This window comes from Tenrec ecaudatus, chromosome 5 (assembly GCF_050624435.1).
Source record: "Tenrec ecaudatus isolate mTenEca1 chromosome 5, mTenEca1.hap1, whole genome shotgun sequence".
Taxonomy (NCBI): domain Eukaryota; kingdom Metazoa; phylum Chordata; class Mammalia; order Afrosoricida; family Tenrecidae; genus Tenrec; species Tenrec ecaudatus.
The window spans coordinates 168,444,627-168,459,948 of NC_134534.1; the positions used below are offsets into that span (position 1 = coordinate 168,444,627).

Consider the following 15,322-nt stretch of genomic DNA (forward strand, 5'->3'; position numbering starts at 1 on the left):
CTAACCAAATATATGGAGAAAGAAAATATATAAATGTAAAGGAAAGCCTTTGGGCTGAGATACATGAAAAGGGTCACTTACACAAGTGAACAAAGCTTCAGAGAGGGTACTGTGTAAAAATAGTGAAAGAGGCACACGGCTAAATTTCAATAACACTCATTCAGTAAGACAGGATTATTAGCCTGCAGAATTTAAGATGCAGCGAAGAGCAAAGTCTATGAAAATTTACAGTAGGTCTGAAGTTGCCAATTATCGGGCAACCTCAAAAGTTCGACCGAAGCCCAGTGACTTGATGACTTTGAAGTCCATGACCAAGGGAGATCTGTCCGCTGCTCCTGCCCACACTGGGTGTTTCGGCTTTAAATCCACAGGAGTACTCGAGCTTCTTTCCCCCCCGGAACAGGTGTGTGTAAGGTAGGGTTCAGTTTCATTGTAGTAAAGCAGCCATTTGAGTCCTTGTGATGCGAGGTGTGAATCGTGCTGTCCTCCTTGCAAAAATAAACATCTGAAAGCCAGGTCATCTTAATGAATGACCTCAAAGGCAGCAGAGAAGCTTGGTTAAGAATACAAGGACATGTTTTCCTTCTGGTTGTCTACAATAAGCATATTGAGAGGCGGCGTTCAAGCTGTCTTCCAGTTTACCCACCAACAAAAGTGAACTCCCCTGCACAGACAGAGGGGATGCTGGTATATATAATTTGTGTGTGTGTGTGTGTGTGTCCGTGTGTCCTCCCCTCTCATCAGGAAACCCACTGATAAGGGTTGTAGGAAAGTCCACTAAAGTTGAGTAACTGCTCGGCAAAGCCATATTGGGGAAACGATTTGGTCTTTCCTCCTTTCTCTCAGAAGGAAGAAGCGGAGGCGAGGCCTCCTCACAAGGGCGAGTTTGAGTTTTCTTCTTTCTTGGAGTCTTTTCCCATAAATGGACTGAGCGAGTGAATAAAACACACCACTCTGAACACAGTCGTCTACTAGTTTCCCTGGACTATTGCCCAAATACCAACTAGCCATCAGACACTAGTTTTTGTTGTTGTTTGTCACATTGTTAGGTTGTTTCTTTTTTCTAAGCCCCAAGGTTTAAAAAGAGCATCTAGGGGCAAAAGGCTGATATGGGTTACCAACAACAAAGCCAAGCCCAAAGTTTGAAAATAACTTACAAAGCTGGAATAGTAAGTACTATGAGGCATTGTTCATATCTAAATAATGCCAGTAGTCACATAATGTGAAAACCTTAGGTTGTATATGAACCAGGAGATGAATACGAACACTCAGTCATTTACTTGTTAAGACACAAAACTGTTGAGTTGAGACTTAGCAGGAAATCTCATAGCTATTGTACTTTGTAAGCCATAGCTTAAATCTCATTAGCTCTCCTATGCACTTAAAAAAGTGAATTTGCTAAATCACTAATTAAAGCTTTCAATTTGAGAGATCTAATATCTATAATCATTAGTTAGAGAATATGGGAGAAATGAGCAATGTAGTTACTTCTATGCAGAAAATATGTTGGTTAAGCACTCACAATATTTCCACATAAAGAAACTTATAGAAACAATTATTTAATTTAGTGACTAATTTAAATTTTGGTGATATTTGGATTATAGTTCATGAACTCCCTAACATTCTAGAGTTCTAGAAATCTTGATTTAGTTTGTTGAAAAATTTTGGTCAGATATCTTAAGTTTACAAAACAAAAGCTTATTTGTAGGTGAAAAAACTTGATGTGACCATGACTGAGATAGTTACTTTATTGTGCCAACCTGGCCAATAAACACATGTGGGGTTAATTGAAGGGCGGAGGGATAAATGGCTCTGTGAGCCTCGCCTTTCTAGTTCTCTGGTCTCTTGCTTTGTGATGGTCGTCCTAGGGTGCAGCTGCCTTAGCCAGTTCCCTGCTTCAGCTGGCAAGGCTCACTTCCTGCAAGACCTCCTCAAGGAGAAGCCGCATGGACTTACTCCGATGCAGCCCTAGGTGCTGCATCGTGTGTAACTGCCATGTGGAGATCCCAGCCCGTGCTGAGATGCTTACATGTTCACTTATTTGGCTTTCCTCCTGCAGCTGGTGTCTAGTGTGTGTTTTCTGAGATGGAGGAGGACTTTGTGGATTGGTGTTGGACATATTAGATTATTGGGTTAGATTTGTGGGCTTGGGCAGCACTGGGTTGGGATGTTTTCTTGATGCACATTTAACCTTTATATAAAGCTCTCTCTTACACATGAGTTTCTATGGATTTGTTTCTCTAAAGTACCCAGACTAACACAATGACTAATTTGTAATCATATATACATTTTTATCCTCCTACCCCTCCACCCCGGCTCTTACCCCCTCGCCCCACCAAGTATTATTCTCATAATAATATATAAATTTTAAGTGAAAGACTTGCTTGAGAAATTTCAAAATGAATACAAAGTCCAACAAAGTTAATTCTAGGTCCGAAGGACTGTTATACAAAAAATATCCTTGCTTGATAGAATTGATGTATGGATTGTTATAAGAGCTGTAAGAGTCTCCAATAAAATGATCTTTTAATAAAGAAATAATAAAATGATATAACAACCAACCCAACAACTATATGTATATATACATATGTATATCTTAACACACAATGATTAATCTTATTCTTAAAATCCCGGATATAATGTCAAACCTTCAAGTTACTAAGGTTCTCACTCTCTTTTTTATTTTAATCCCAGCTGTATAAGTTTTTCAAAAATCATTTGCACTGGCTAAATATATTTTGACCTGATAATTCACACTTACTTGAGTTGATCATCAGTCTGAACTTGCCGTGGTGTTTGGTCTACCTCCCTTACTCCCCTTTAAAGACTAGGGACTCACTGCTCTTTTGGTAGCACCAGGGTGGCATCTTATGAATGATCCATCAAAACGGATCTAATATCACCACGTCCTATATTCTATACCAAAGCAAGTAAAATTCACCTCCTTTCAAGCCTTCTATAATGGCCCGCACCCCCTCATGTTAGCCTTCACTGCTTTCCCCCTTCTAGAACCACCGAACACGCTGCTCTGAGACAAAACCACTTTCCCCCTTAACAACAACAGCAAATAAAACGCTCTCTTTCAGCAAGTTTGTTTTCATTTTAACTTTTCAGTTCATGTTAAAACGTTTTACTCAGTTCTTAGTGGTCTTCATTCAGTAATGTAGAATGTAGTATAGTCATTTCACGTGGGGTTCCCACCCTGTACGTGACTGTATATACTGTGCACACATTTTAGACTAAGGAAGAATCCCGTCTAGACAGCTTAATTTGAAAAGACATTGAAAAATTTTTTTACGTACATCTTAAACCTGTAGGTAAATGGGTAGATTAAAAGAAACTCGTTAGCAGTTGAAACCATTAAAATGATCATTTATTAGGTAAAAAGGATGATCACAAGTTGTAAATATCTATTCTAGCTATTAGATAAAATAGTAAGAATAAAATGTTATTTGATTAAACAATTTCCTTGGATGTGTTAATGAATTTCTGAGCACAATAAGTCTAGACTTCTCCAGGCCCAAATCATCCAAAATGGATGATTCTAGGACAACCATGTCTGGCGTAGAATAATACAGAAAGTTAATTTTTTAAAAAGCCACAGAAGTTAGGTGAGCAACAAGATAATAAGGAAGTAAGTCTAAGCTACTTGGCTAGCCAAGACGTTTAGAATTGTCCTGAGTTTTCAATACCCTGGAGTAATGACCTATGAGCATGAGCCTTTTTCAAAATCACGTGGCTTGCTGAACCTAAATTGCCCTTGTTTTGGAGACCAGGCGATCTAAAGAATGGGTTATATCTTCAAATTAGTAATAAAGAAAACATGTATTTTTTTCTTATTTCAATGGCAAAAATGAAATTCTCTGTTAACACCATATAATATGAATGCTCCCCCTCCAACAATTAAATCATCACACTGTCAGATGAGTAAAATTTTGACAATATCAAATAAATGTATCCTTCATGAATCCTTTAAACATTATTCTTAAACATCTCTTCTAACGCTTTAAAGGAAAAAGGAACACACTTTTTAGTAGACCTGACTGTAGATGTCCTTCCTTAACAGGAGACTGACTTGCAATGAAAACAAATATTTGTTAATGTAATAGTTAATTTAATAAACTTAGTAAATTACTTAAAGATCGTAAAATTATCTGTGTGCCACAAGACACTACTAAAATATTTAAATCGTTTTCAGTTTTCTTTCTTACCCACTTTATCCAAATTTAGCTCTCCAAGATTCTTTTCAAAAGTCTGCATTTTATTAAACAACAACTGGTTATTGGGTTGATTCTGACTCATAGCAACCTCACAGGGTAGAGCAGAAACTGCTTTCCAGGGCTTCGAAGACTGCGAAACCCAGGGGGAGCAAGCCCGGCCGATCTTTCACCGGTGTCCACTTGACTTGGGCTGCTGACATTTGGGTGGTCAGCCAAATCCTTGACTCAGTGTGTACTGGGGTCCTTTCAGACTGACTCTGAGGGAAGACATTCCCTCCCCAGCCCCTTCAAAATTGATTTCCCCGAGGCCAAATGAAACTCAGACTGTAACTTTTCTTCCATAGCCTTGTTTCTTTAAAACTGGCTCAGGTGAAGAAAGAAAACAATACAAAGTTGGTTTTAGTTTCAAAATCACTTCTCTTTTTTTTTTCCCTAAGGGAAAAACACAGTCTGTAATAGCTAATTGAAGTTGCTTGTAAAGACCTAGATTCTCAGGTTGAGTGTTTATATATATTCATTTAACCTGGAAAAAAATATATATATATTCAACACACACCAAACTCACTGCCACCAAGTCAGTGTCAGCTCATAACGACCCTTGGACAGAATAGAACTGCCCCTTGGGGTTCCCGAGACCACCATTCTTTAAGGGAGTAGAAAGTCCCATCTTTCTCCCTCACAGTGGCTGCTGGCTTTGAACTGCTGCCTTTCCAGTTAACTGCCCAATGTGTAACCACTATGCCGCCAGGGCACCTACACACACACACACACACACACACACACACACACACCCCTAACAAAATGAATCCTTTTATGAATCTTTCATAATATTAAGACAGTTTAATTCATAAGCATATTTGTCATGAAATCAAAACTGAGCTCTTTGAAACAGAAAAAGTGTAGTTATTTCATCTTATCATAGCGCCTAAAGGTAAATTGTATATTTTATAAACATTTTGTTTTATAGAAAGGCCTTGTGATACCAATCAGAAATTTAATAGGCTTTTCTACAATGCACCCTTTAAAAGGACTAATTAAAGATCACAAAAGGCAGTTTGTTAAACAGAGTGGGGAAAGAAATGCAAAAAATGCAAAGAATGTTCATTGTAAGGTTGAAAGAGAAGCTCATGGTGGACTCTCATCCACCAGTTTTTACTGGTTCACAAGTTTAAATCATCCACCCTTCTGCACTTGGTCTTCACTGCCAGTGGGTGTCATTTGGGGTGTAAGTCGAATGCTCACTCTCACAGACTATCACACAGATGCCTGTGTTTCCCTTGTGGTATTGTCACGAGGATTCACACTAACTACACAGCACGCTCAACGCAGTCCAGCATTCTCACAACCACACAGACACGCAAAGGTAGCTACCTGGCTTCATGTTGCTGCAGTTAGATTAACCTGTTTCAAAATGACTAACGTGTTTTTCCCCAGGTAGCCTGCAGTATTCTAATGGGTCCTGGGTAACAGAGTGCCAGTCGAGAGGAGACGTTTTACCCCCCAAGGCTCAAACACAAACCTGTGTCCCAGACAAAAGGGGAGCTGTCACTTGTCCCAACACTGTTCACAAAGTGCTTGCAAAGTTGCAGCATCGGGGATGCGGTGCCTTGGATATAGATGTGCATATATACACTCCCAGACTCATCGCCATCAAGTTGATTCTCGCCCTACAAAACCGGGCAGAAGGACGCCGGTAGGTTTCTGAGACTAACTTCTCCTCTTTCCCCTGAGAAGTGGCTGCTGGGTTTGAACTGCTGGCCCCGTGGTTAGCAGCCCATAGCATTGGCTCTTTGAGGAAATAGAATCACCTCTCTCAAACATCCAAATCCAGACACAGCAAAACCAAGTACTGTTTTCTTGGTTTCTCTGGGTCACAGAAAGAACCTACCACATCATCAGGATGCCTCTTTATAAAGACATTTATTTTTTGTTACCCCCACAAGATGTGCCCACAACAGTGTGAGCCCAGAGCGCCTCCCAAAATTGGAATGATCTCTGATAAATGCCAAACCTACCTTCAGATGATATCTGGGCCACGCCAAGCCAAGGCAAACAAAACCAGACCCCCATAATGAAACAGCAAAGGCAGTCGAATGTTTGCAAATAGGAGAGAAAACGAACTTTTAACCATTCACATCTGAGAAAACATATAGAAAGATGAATAAGACTTAATAAAGTTTCTAAAAGCCTCAAAATACAGGTTTATTAATTCCAAGAAAACTCGCTTTGTATGAATCTCTAAGGCATTATGGAAAGGTGAAGCAAATCCCCCCTTTCTCTGGCACCAGTGTCCTTGACCCACATTTAATCCCCCGGAGATCCCACCAGGAAAGACAGCTGTGTTAGACAGAGTTCTCTAGTTTAACAAAACCAGAATGCTAATAATTTTTTATATATTTATACAGATAGATGTATAACATAAGAAATAAACAGCTAATTAATTTATAAAGCAGTACAAATGGCTTAGTGCAACTCCCTCCCTTGAGACAATTGTGAGACACTGGCAGTCCTTCAAGTCTTGAGGGCCGCCAGGTAGTCCTCTGTAGAGCAATTCAGGCTATCTGGACACAGGCAGCAAACAGCAAGGCAGGTGGTCTGACAGTCCCCAGCTCAAGAGATGTAAATTCCAATGGTGTGGTGAAGGAGTTCTCAAAGGAACCTCAAATTACAGCGACACAGTCCACGGGCTAGGTGTCCCACAGGTAGCGTAGCACACTGATCCGATGATCAAAGAACAAGAGACAAGAAGGATGAGGCTCACCAACCCATTTATCTCTCCACCCTTCAATTAATCCCACATGTATTTATCGGCTAGGATGGCACAATCAACTATCTCAGCAGCTTTGGAACTCTGCCAATGACATCATTGGTTTTAGGGGACAGACCGAAAGTATTTCAGTCTGAAACAGGAAAAGACAAGCCACATTGACTGGATGAGGGAAGGGCAAGGGAGGCATGGTGTCCGAGGGTTTGCAGAGATTCGGAGACTCATAAAAGGACACGAGGGAGTGGGGCCCAGGAAAATGTCGCAAAGCATGATTGACAGCTGATGGGTGCTTTGCAGTTTATGGGTGGGTGGGACTATAGAAGCAGTAATGGGTCCAGGATTGGGGCTCGTATATTATGCTAGAAGAGCGTGCACAATTGGTTTCAGGGTCCTCTGGGCAGAGCTGTCCATACATGATATACATGACCGTGGGACCCCAGCACCCCAAATTCTAGAGGCACACTCAGGCAAAGTCCCTGGAGGCGATGCTGCTTCTCCCCAGGTGTACTAAGGGAGTGACAGCCACTGACCTTCTCATGCCCGCTGCCTGACAGAATGAATTCCGCTGGTCAGAATGAATTCCGTGGAGGCTGAATGTCTGCGGAGACTCCTACATGGATGTGGGGCTCCTGCTGTAAACTATTGCCTCTTGCAAACTCAGTGCTCAGTAACATAAAGGTGAAAACAAATACCAGTTAAAAGTAGTAGGGTTGGGCTTGCCCCCCACATCGGCCAGGCTGCAGATGGCCTGCTCTTTAGCTGAGCCCCAGATTTTCCAGAAGCTGGTTGGTAGCCATGGCCGTGCTTGCACCCCAGGAATTCTGTACCTCCAGGAATGCTGGAGCCACCGGCCCAGGTTCTAGTGCTCTTATAGTCACCCATAGGGGGCTCCTCCTTCACATCCATCTCCCCTCCCACACACACTCCCACCGAGGCAGGCAGTCTGTCTAAAGAAAACAAGGCTGTCTTGGAATCCCAGCATTCCAGCGCGGAGTCTGAGAAGGGGCACAGGGTGGTGGCCAGTGTAAAGACTCCCTGGCCAGCAGAGCAGCCCTGGCCCTCTGAGCCACCCAGGCCTCCTAGAGCAAAGCCTCACTGGCTGCATGCCTCTCCCAGGAGGGCCCAGCTTCCTCTTCCAGCAGCGTGCCCTTCTGAGCAGTTATCCAGCCCCCTGCTGTACCCCCGTTTCCTCATCAGTCTCATAGGGGACCACAGCAGACTGACGTATCTCATAGGCTTGTTGTAGAGATCAAATGACACAGCATGCGTGGGAAGCACTTAAAACAGCCCTTGGCATGTTAAAAGCCTTCCGGAAATTCTAGTCATTTCTGTCTGTAGTAGTCAGAGGAATTACCCACCTTGAAGGATCATTGTGAAAATCAAATACAACATGTATCAACTCGGGCATGCCAGAGGTTTCTCATCCATGGTGGCCACCATCCTTTGTGTTAATGTTGTTGCTATTTTATTGTCCTGATGATTCAAGGAAGAAACCCGAGATCCTGCAGGCTTGGTGGTGAGTACACGTTGTCAGGCAGGTTTTTTCCCTTCTGAACCCAATCTTTGTTCTCCCTCCTCTAGGCCAGAGATCTGGACCACATAGAGGCTGAGCTAAGACGCCATGACACCTTCTATAAGGAACAACTGGGGCGCATTGAAAAGAAGGTAAGGTTTCTGCTGGGCTGGCTTTCTTCCGCCACAGATCTTAAAGCCATCTGACAGAATCCACCACCATTGTCACAGGAGAGGGGGAGGACCCGTCCTGCTGGGCGGCCCTCCCTCTTGGACCCCATTCCCCCCCCCCACCGCCCATGGATGGCCCCATGCCCCCCACTGTGTTCCACAGCAAGCACCCAAAGCCCAATTGTTCAACAAGTTGCAGTCAAAGAGATAATTGGTTTTTAATTGCCTTGGTTTTTTTTTGTTGAATTCCGCTGGCTCTGTTATAGTTCAATTTTAGAGAAAAAATCACTCTCACCACAGGGCGGTGCTGAGAACCAACATACCTTCCTGACTTTAGTTAAGCTGCATTGGATAAAAATAATAATAACGTGAGGGCTTGCTATACAAATATATTAAAGTTATATTATTGATCTTCTCCAGGGAGTTGGAGAGATCAAGGTGCATCCTGCTAAACACTGTCTGCTTTTCTGAGGCTAAGCCTTTGAAATGAAGGAGACTTAAAGACACACCATCACGCCTCTTCTTTTCTTTTTCCTCCTCTAAGTCGGCATCAACTCTCGATAATTCATTGGGTAACCTGCATACTCTTTTGGGGGGGCAGGGGAGTGAATGCTTAATTTGGTGATCATGCCAGATTTTTCTAAGAAAAGGCTTAAAACGTGGGAGGGACCGGTTGGGAGGGTAACACAAAGTATTCACCCTCATGCCCGAGACTATATGCCAAGCAACCGAGCCCTTATTGCCGCTTATTGCAGGCAGATTTTTGCAAATCATTTGTCACGGTCTAGAGCTTTGACAGTTTGCTTGAGGGGCTTGATTTCCATAGAGGTTTTTCTCCTGTGGCGAGCCACTGTGAAGCCTGTAGAAACATGGATTGCTGGATTTCCAGGCTGTGGGGACAGGTGGGGGGAGGGGGGCCCACCCTCTGTAGGGTATTTGGGGGCTGGTGAGAACCGATGGGACAGGAACATGAAGTGCTCATGGTGACCTCCAGGAAGGCCTGGAGAAATGGGGCGCGGTGCATCTGGGAGCCAAGGACAGAATTGGCCCTTCAGCCGCAAATGCTGTTTCCTGCAGCAGTTTCCTAGCATAGGTGGGGCTAGAGCTTGTTGTGGCAGGGACTGTGAATTGCCAGCCTAGGAAAAGGGTAAGAAATATCCACCAGCCATAGCTCTAATTAGCACAGACGTCCATATGTTCATGAGCATGGATTTTTTGTTATTATATGCACAATTCTCTGGTCTCCTGCTGTGCTCCTCTCCTGTTTTTCTCTGGATTTGGCGCCTGGAAGCTTGTGTACATGTGTGTTTTTAGCGTAGCTTTCCTGCATTTTCCCTCCAGGAGAATCTCTTCCCTTTGTCCCTCTCATCTCGACTCCTTAAAAACATTCTCTGTAGTGCAGAAGGAGAGCGAATTCCCCTGGAAGAGCACTCTTCCTAGTCCGTCCTTCCCCATAAAACACAGTCCCAACTTCTGACATATGCAGATGCTTTACAGGGAGGTTTTCCTATGTGATTGTGAACAGTTAGTAAATGCTTCAAGAAAGGTTTAAAAAAATTATCCCCCCACCCCCAGACTCTTAAACACTAGCATTGTGCTAGCAATAGTGATTTTTTTTTTTTTAAAGAAGAAAGATCCAGTTACATCCCAGGAAATGGAGATTGGTGAGTGCGATTGGGGGATGAGGAGTCACCAGAAGACCAGGGAGAGAAGAGACATGCTAATCAGGCTTAATTGTATTCGTTTTGGGAAAGGTTTTCCGTCTTCACCCTAGATAATTTTATTCTTGTGATGACTAGGAAGATGGGAAACACAGCGTCTGACTATCTTTTTTTATTAGCTCTTGCTTTTATATCATCCCACTTTCATTTGTTGAATGCTCCCAGACCTTGACATTTCCAGCTTGAGTACACACTGCTTCGGGATCTTCCAATCACCAAGCTCCTCTCCTTCCTCCCCCCACCCCCACCCCTAGTTCCTTTTTAGTTTAGAAATAAATGGTGGAAGCCTGGTTGGAACAGCTGCCGCCTCATCCTTGACCGAGGACCACAGCTCAGTGTGGCCAGGGTAAGACAGTAGGCTGACAGAGGCCAGTCGGTGGCTTTTGGAAGAGATGTGCTAGGTCCAGGGGCCTCTTGGCTGGAGTCCTGCTGCCCTTCCTCCCTGAGAAACGTGTGTGTTCTGAAGTACTGTCCCTGCCCCCTCCTGTTCGCGGTGACTGGCAGTGGGGGCAGCACTCAGAGATACAGAGGCATGGTACAAGAAGAGGAGCCTTTCCGCATGTGCCGCGGCGTCGATTCCCTAGGTGACTTCTCTCGAGTGCAGAAATCACATTTTGTAGGACTTCAATACTTGATAATCTCTCTGAGTAATTGTTCCTCATGCCCACACAACAAGACCTAAGTGAAGATGATTTCTTTCCTTTCGCCACAGAGAACCATGAGCTCCAGAGGGAGGCAGGAGCCCCGTGGAGGGAGGGTGTTGGAGAAACTGGTGTTCACAGACAGGCTGGCATGTTCAGCTCAAAGAGCTTGGGCCAGTCTAGGGGGGCTCGGGCTTGTGAGCGGCTTCAGCATCATGATTCTGTTCTACTGCAAGTAACAGGCCTCTTTAAAGACCAGTGTTGTCATTGGGTAACGGAGAAAACAGTATGTTTTTGTTTTTCCAGGTGTCTCTCCCCGTTCCTCTTACCCGCTGCCACCCCCACCATCTCTGAGCCTCATGGGGCTGGGGCGACACATCTGCTGAGTTGTTCTCTGCAACTTCTTGAACCCCGTTTTCTCTTTCCCGATGCCCTCCCTCCTGGTTCTTGGAGAGGGATTCACTCACAGTGTGACCAGACAGCCATTGTAAACCCCCGCCCCCGCCCCCCGTCCATTTGTTTTTTTAATTTTTGTTAGTTTGTTTTGGCCATTCTGATCAGTGTGTATGATATCATGTGGAATTGCCATTTGCATTCCTCCCCATGAGGATGAGTGAGCTTGAGCCGTTTAATGTATTTGTGGATCACTGGGTTATCTTATCTTGAGAAGTGAAATTGCTTGTATTTAACCCCCCCTCCTCTAAGCACCTTGAATTGCTTTTGTTTTTCTGACCAAGAGCTGTTTGTCAATGAGGAGACCGGTGGGCCTGGGCTAGGCAGGGGCTTGCTGAGTGCGGTTAGGGGATGGCCATGTACGGCTGGCAGAATCTGGTGATAGTCTATCTTTAGTAGATAGAGGCCTCAGTAGAAGCAAAGCATTGGGAGGAAGGGTGACTGCTGGCAGGAGCAGTGACACCTGAGAGGGAGGGGGCAGGAAAGGAGATCAACGTTCTTCAACAAAGAGCCCTATACTTGGAAAGAACACAAAGTCTCTCTGACTCAGTCTTGAGGCTAGGCTCTAGAAACACCTGCCCACTCCCCCGCTTGGCAGAAATTATGATTTTAAAAGGTGAAGCAAGGCCCCATAAAGAGATTCTGGTTACAGGGCATCTGCCTCCTCCTAAGCTGGTGTGGGGCTTCTCAAACTCTTTCAGCCTTCTTTCAACTAGACTGACTTTCTTAAGGCAGGAGCCTGCTTTCTGAGCCTTTCCAGGCCCAACCATCTTATTGTGGTGGTTCGGTGCCGTGAAGGCAGGCCCAGTTGACAGTGACCTTCTGTACAACAGAATGAAACTGCCAGACCTACAGAACGAAATCCACGTGAGAGCAATGAATGGAGAGGCCTCTTTTATGAAAGGAGGAAGAAGCGGATAAAAACGTAACATAAAATAGAACCGAATACTTCCATGTCAGGTTCTCTCCGGATTGCTTTCCATACATCACCACCATTTCCTGAACAATCGGCTTTAGTTTTAAAGCCCCCATTTCAAAGATAAGAATGTAAACAGCCTGCTCAAGAGTCATAGACTGTTAAGTATTGCGCTACAAGGGAGAATGGGGTCAGCTTGACTTCAAGGGTCCCCTGTTCCTGCCGCCCACTTGGCTCCATCTCTAGCTGTGGGAGACAAGCTCTGGGCAGGTCAAGGCTCTGCATTCAGAGAATGTATTTCAAGTCTCTTCAGAGGCACTCGGCACCACAGGGGTCTGTTGTAAGGTGGAAAAAGACTGCGCTGGTTAGGAAGAAACTCATCACTCTTAACACCAAGAGAACTGAATCCAGAGGTGGTGTGGCTAGGGCCTGCGAGTGTTTCTTTGTCTCCTGTCTCACTGCCATTGCGCAAGTCAGACTCCTAGCCGCCCTCTAGGACAGAGTGTGGGGCACTCTATGCCATAGGAGGCAAAGTGGCAGCTCAGACCAGAAGAGGATGGGCAAGAGGTTCTGGGAGAAAGCTCTGCCTGTGGTAGGTGGCAGAGCATCTCACCTTTCTGGCCCAGCAGTCAATGCAAGGAGATGGAAACAATTCCACAGCCTACAACTGTCAGGCATGTGGGAAACATCCAGTGTGAACAGCCCACGACCCAGGCTACTTTGCATGGACCCATTTTCTCCCACTGCCTAACCAATAGTGCCCCTTGCTAGTCATTCGAGGCAAGCGCTTTAATAACCACTGAGAAGGTTACCCCACCCACCAGAGAATATCAACCAGAGCTAGGTATTTTGATAACATCTATTTCAATATGTGTTCATGTGCACGTGTGTGAGCGTACACACACACACACTCCCCATTGCGTCTGAGCTAGAAACACTGTGATGTGACCGAGGGCCATCTCTTGACCAGGGAGCACCCCTTGGCTGGGAAGTGCACAAGTCATAGGCCCCTGTGCTTAGATGGCTCCATAGCCTCATGGGGTTCCAGCTGAGTGCCAGCTGTCTTGAGCACCCTGGCCCCCTGCTGACCCCACCCCCAATCAGATGACCTCAGGCCGTCCAGAGCCACAGTCTGCCCTCTGAGAAGACTTGCACTCCTCCTCACCCTTAGACCTTCCAGAGAAATGGCCTTTCCCCTGACACAGCTCCCTCTTTCCCATCCCCTCTCAGAGACCATCTGAATCGCATGAGTCCCACCCCTCTTACCTGGGCCACCTGAATGCTATTACTTCAGCACAGTCAGCTACCGTTAGCCCACTCCTGCCTCCTTAACCACATGTTCTCAGTCTCTTATCTCCTGAAGCCCCATTCATTGGACCCTCGCCTCTACTCAGTCTCTATATAAACTTAGTGCTTTCGGTCCAAACACCCAAATGGGTAAAGCCACTCGCTCCCAGGGACTGCTTCCAATTGCTCAAAGGATCTCAGTCCCGCACGTTCTTGAACTCTCCCAGGACAAAGTTTAGACACCCCCCCCTCTCACACCAGATTTTTTTTCCTTCTTTCCTCCCATTCTTTACAACAATATCGTGTTTTTATTATATATCTAACCATCAGTACTATCCTTTTGTACCCTTTGATTCAAATATTTTTCTACCATTTCTATAATCCTTAAGTCAGCAACGCCCTCATCTCCAGGCAACCCCTCATTTAAACCGCCCCAGGCCACTCAGAGCATTGCCCCTGTCCCCTGGGCCATCCCAATAAAAGGTGCCAGTTCTGCTACCTCCTCCTGGGGTCCTTCTCAGAGCCCACTGCCTCCTGAGCCGGAGTGAGTCTCACTTCCTGCTCATCCACCTACCCTAACCATTCTACTTCCCAAACTGCAAGACGCCTGGTCTCTTTCAGCACAGCCCTAACGAGGCCCCTCACCTCTAACCTGGCGTCTACCAAACCTGTACCTGCCAGTCCAAGCACCCAAATGGGTGGAGCCAATCGTTCCTAGGCACTGCTTCCAATTGCCGAAGTAATCTCTACCCTGCCTCTTCTTGAACTTTCTCAGGACAGAATTTAGATGCCCCCCAGCTTCTTTTTATTCCCCCTTCTTTAACTCACCTAAAATCAGCGCTATTGCTTCTTTTGTTCTTCTTAACAAACATTTCCACCACTTGTACAATCCTCAAGTTAGCAATACCCCCATCTTCCAACCAGCACCTCATTTAGACCACCCCAGGCCATTCAGAGCAATGGCCTGCCCCAGGGACTGTTCGGACCCCTTCCTCTCTCCACTGGAGTATAACCATAAAAGATGCACAGCTGTGCCATCTTCTCTCTGGTCCTTCTCAGAGAGCCTTGGTATGAGCCCCACCCATTCCACACCCACTCAACCCCAGACTTCCCCGAGAGACTTCTCATTTCCTGCGGGCCCCCTTGGCCCCCTCACCTCCACGCCATTGCAAAGGCCTAGATACATTCCAGCCACCCCAAGTACCTGCTAGGTAGAGTCACTCACCCAGAGATTGTAACTGATCCTCATCCTTGGTGTTTCCAGCCTAGGTCCTGAACCCACCTGGGTTCCCACCCTTCTCCTGTCAACACACCTTTCTCTCACCCACACCAGATACACTGTGGCTGTATACAATACTCCAACAGCCAGCATTGTGCTCAGTGGGGGAAAGCTGAAAACATTTTCCCTGAAAATGAGAACCAGATAAGGATGCCCCGTATCGCCACTCTTATTCGACATCATGCTGGAAGTCTTCTCTGGAACCATTAGACAACAAAGAGAAATCAAGAGACAAAAAGTAAACTCTTATTCTCTGCTGATATGGCTTTTTGCTATTTGCAGATATGATTCTATACAGAGAGACCCCAAAGACTTGGAAACAATCGAGGGGTTTTGCAGAGTAGCAGGATACGGG

At 45.3% G+C, this 15,322-nt stretch overlaps 1 protein-coding gene across 1 annotated transcript in view; it reads left to right on the top strand.

Annotated features, from left to right (window-relative positions):
* CHCHD6 (coiled-coil-helix-coiled-coil-helix domain containing 6) overlaps positions 1–15,322 on the top strand; it is a 375,967-nt gene that overhangs the window by 198,474 nt on the left and 162,171 nt on the right. The window contains exon 5 of the mRNA XM_075550254.1: positions 8,569–8,652. Within this exon, the coding sequence (XP_075406369.1) occupies positions 8,569–8,652 (84 nt within the window). The remainder of the gene's footprint in view (positions 1–8,568; positions 8,653–15,322) is intronic.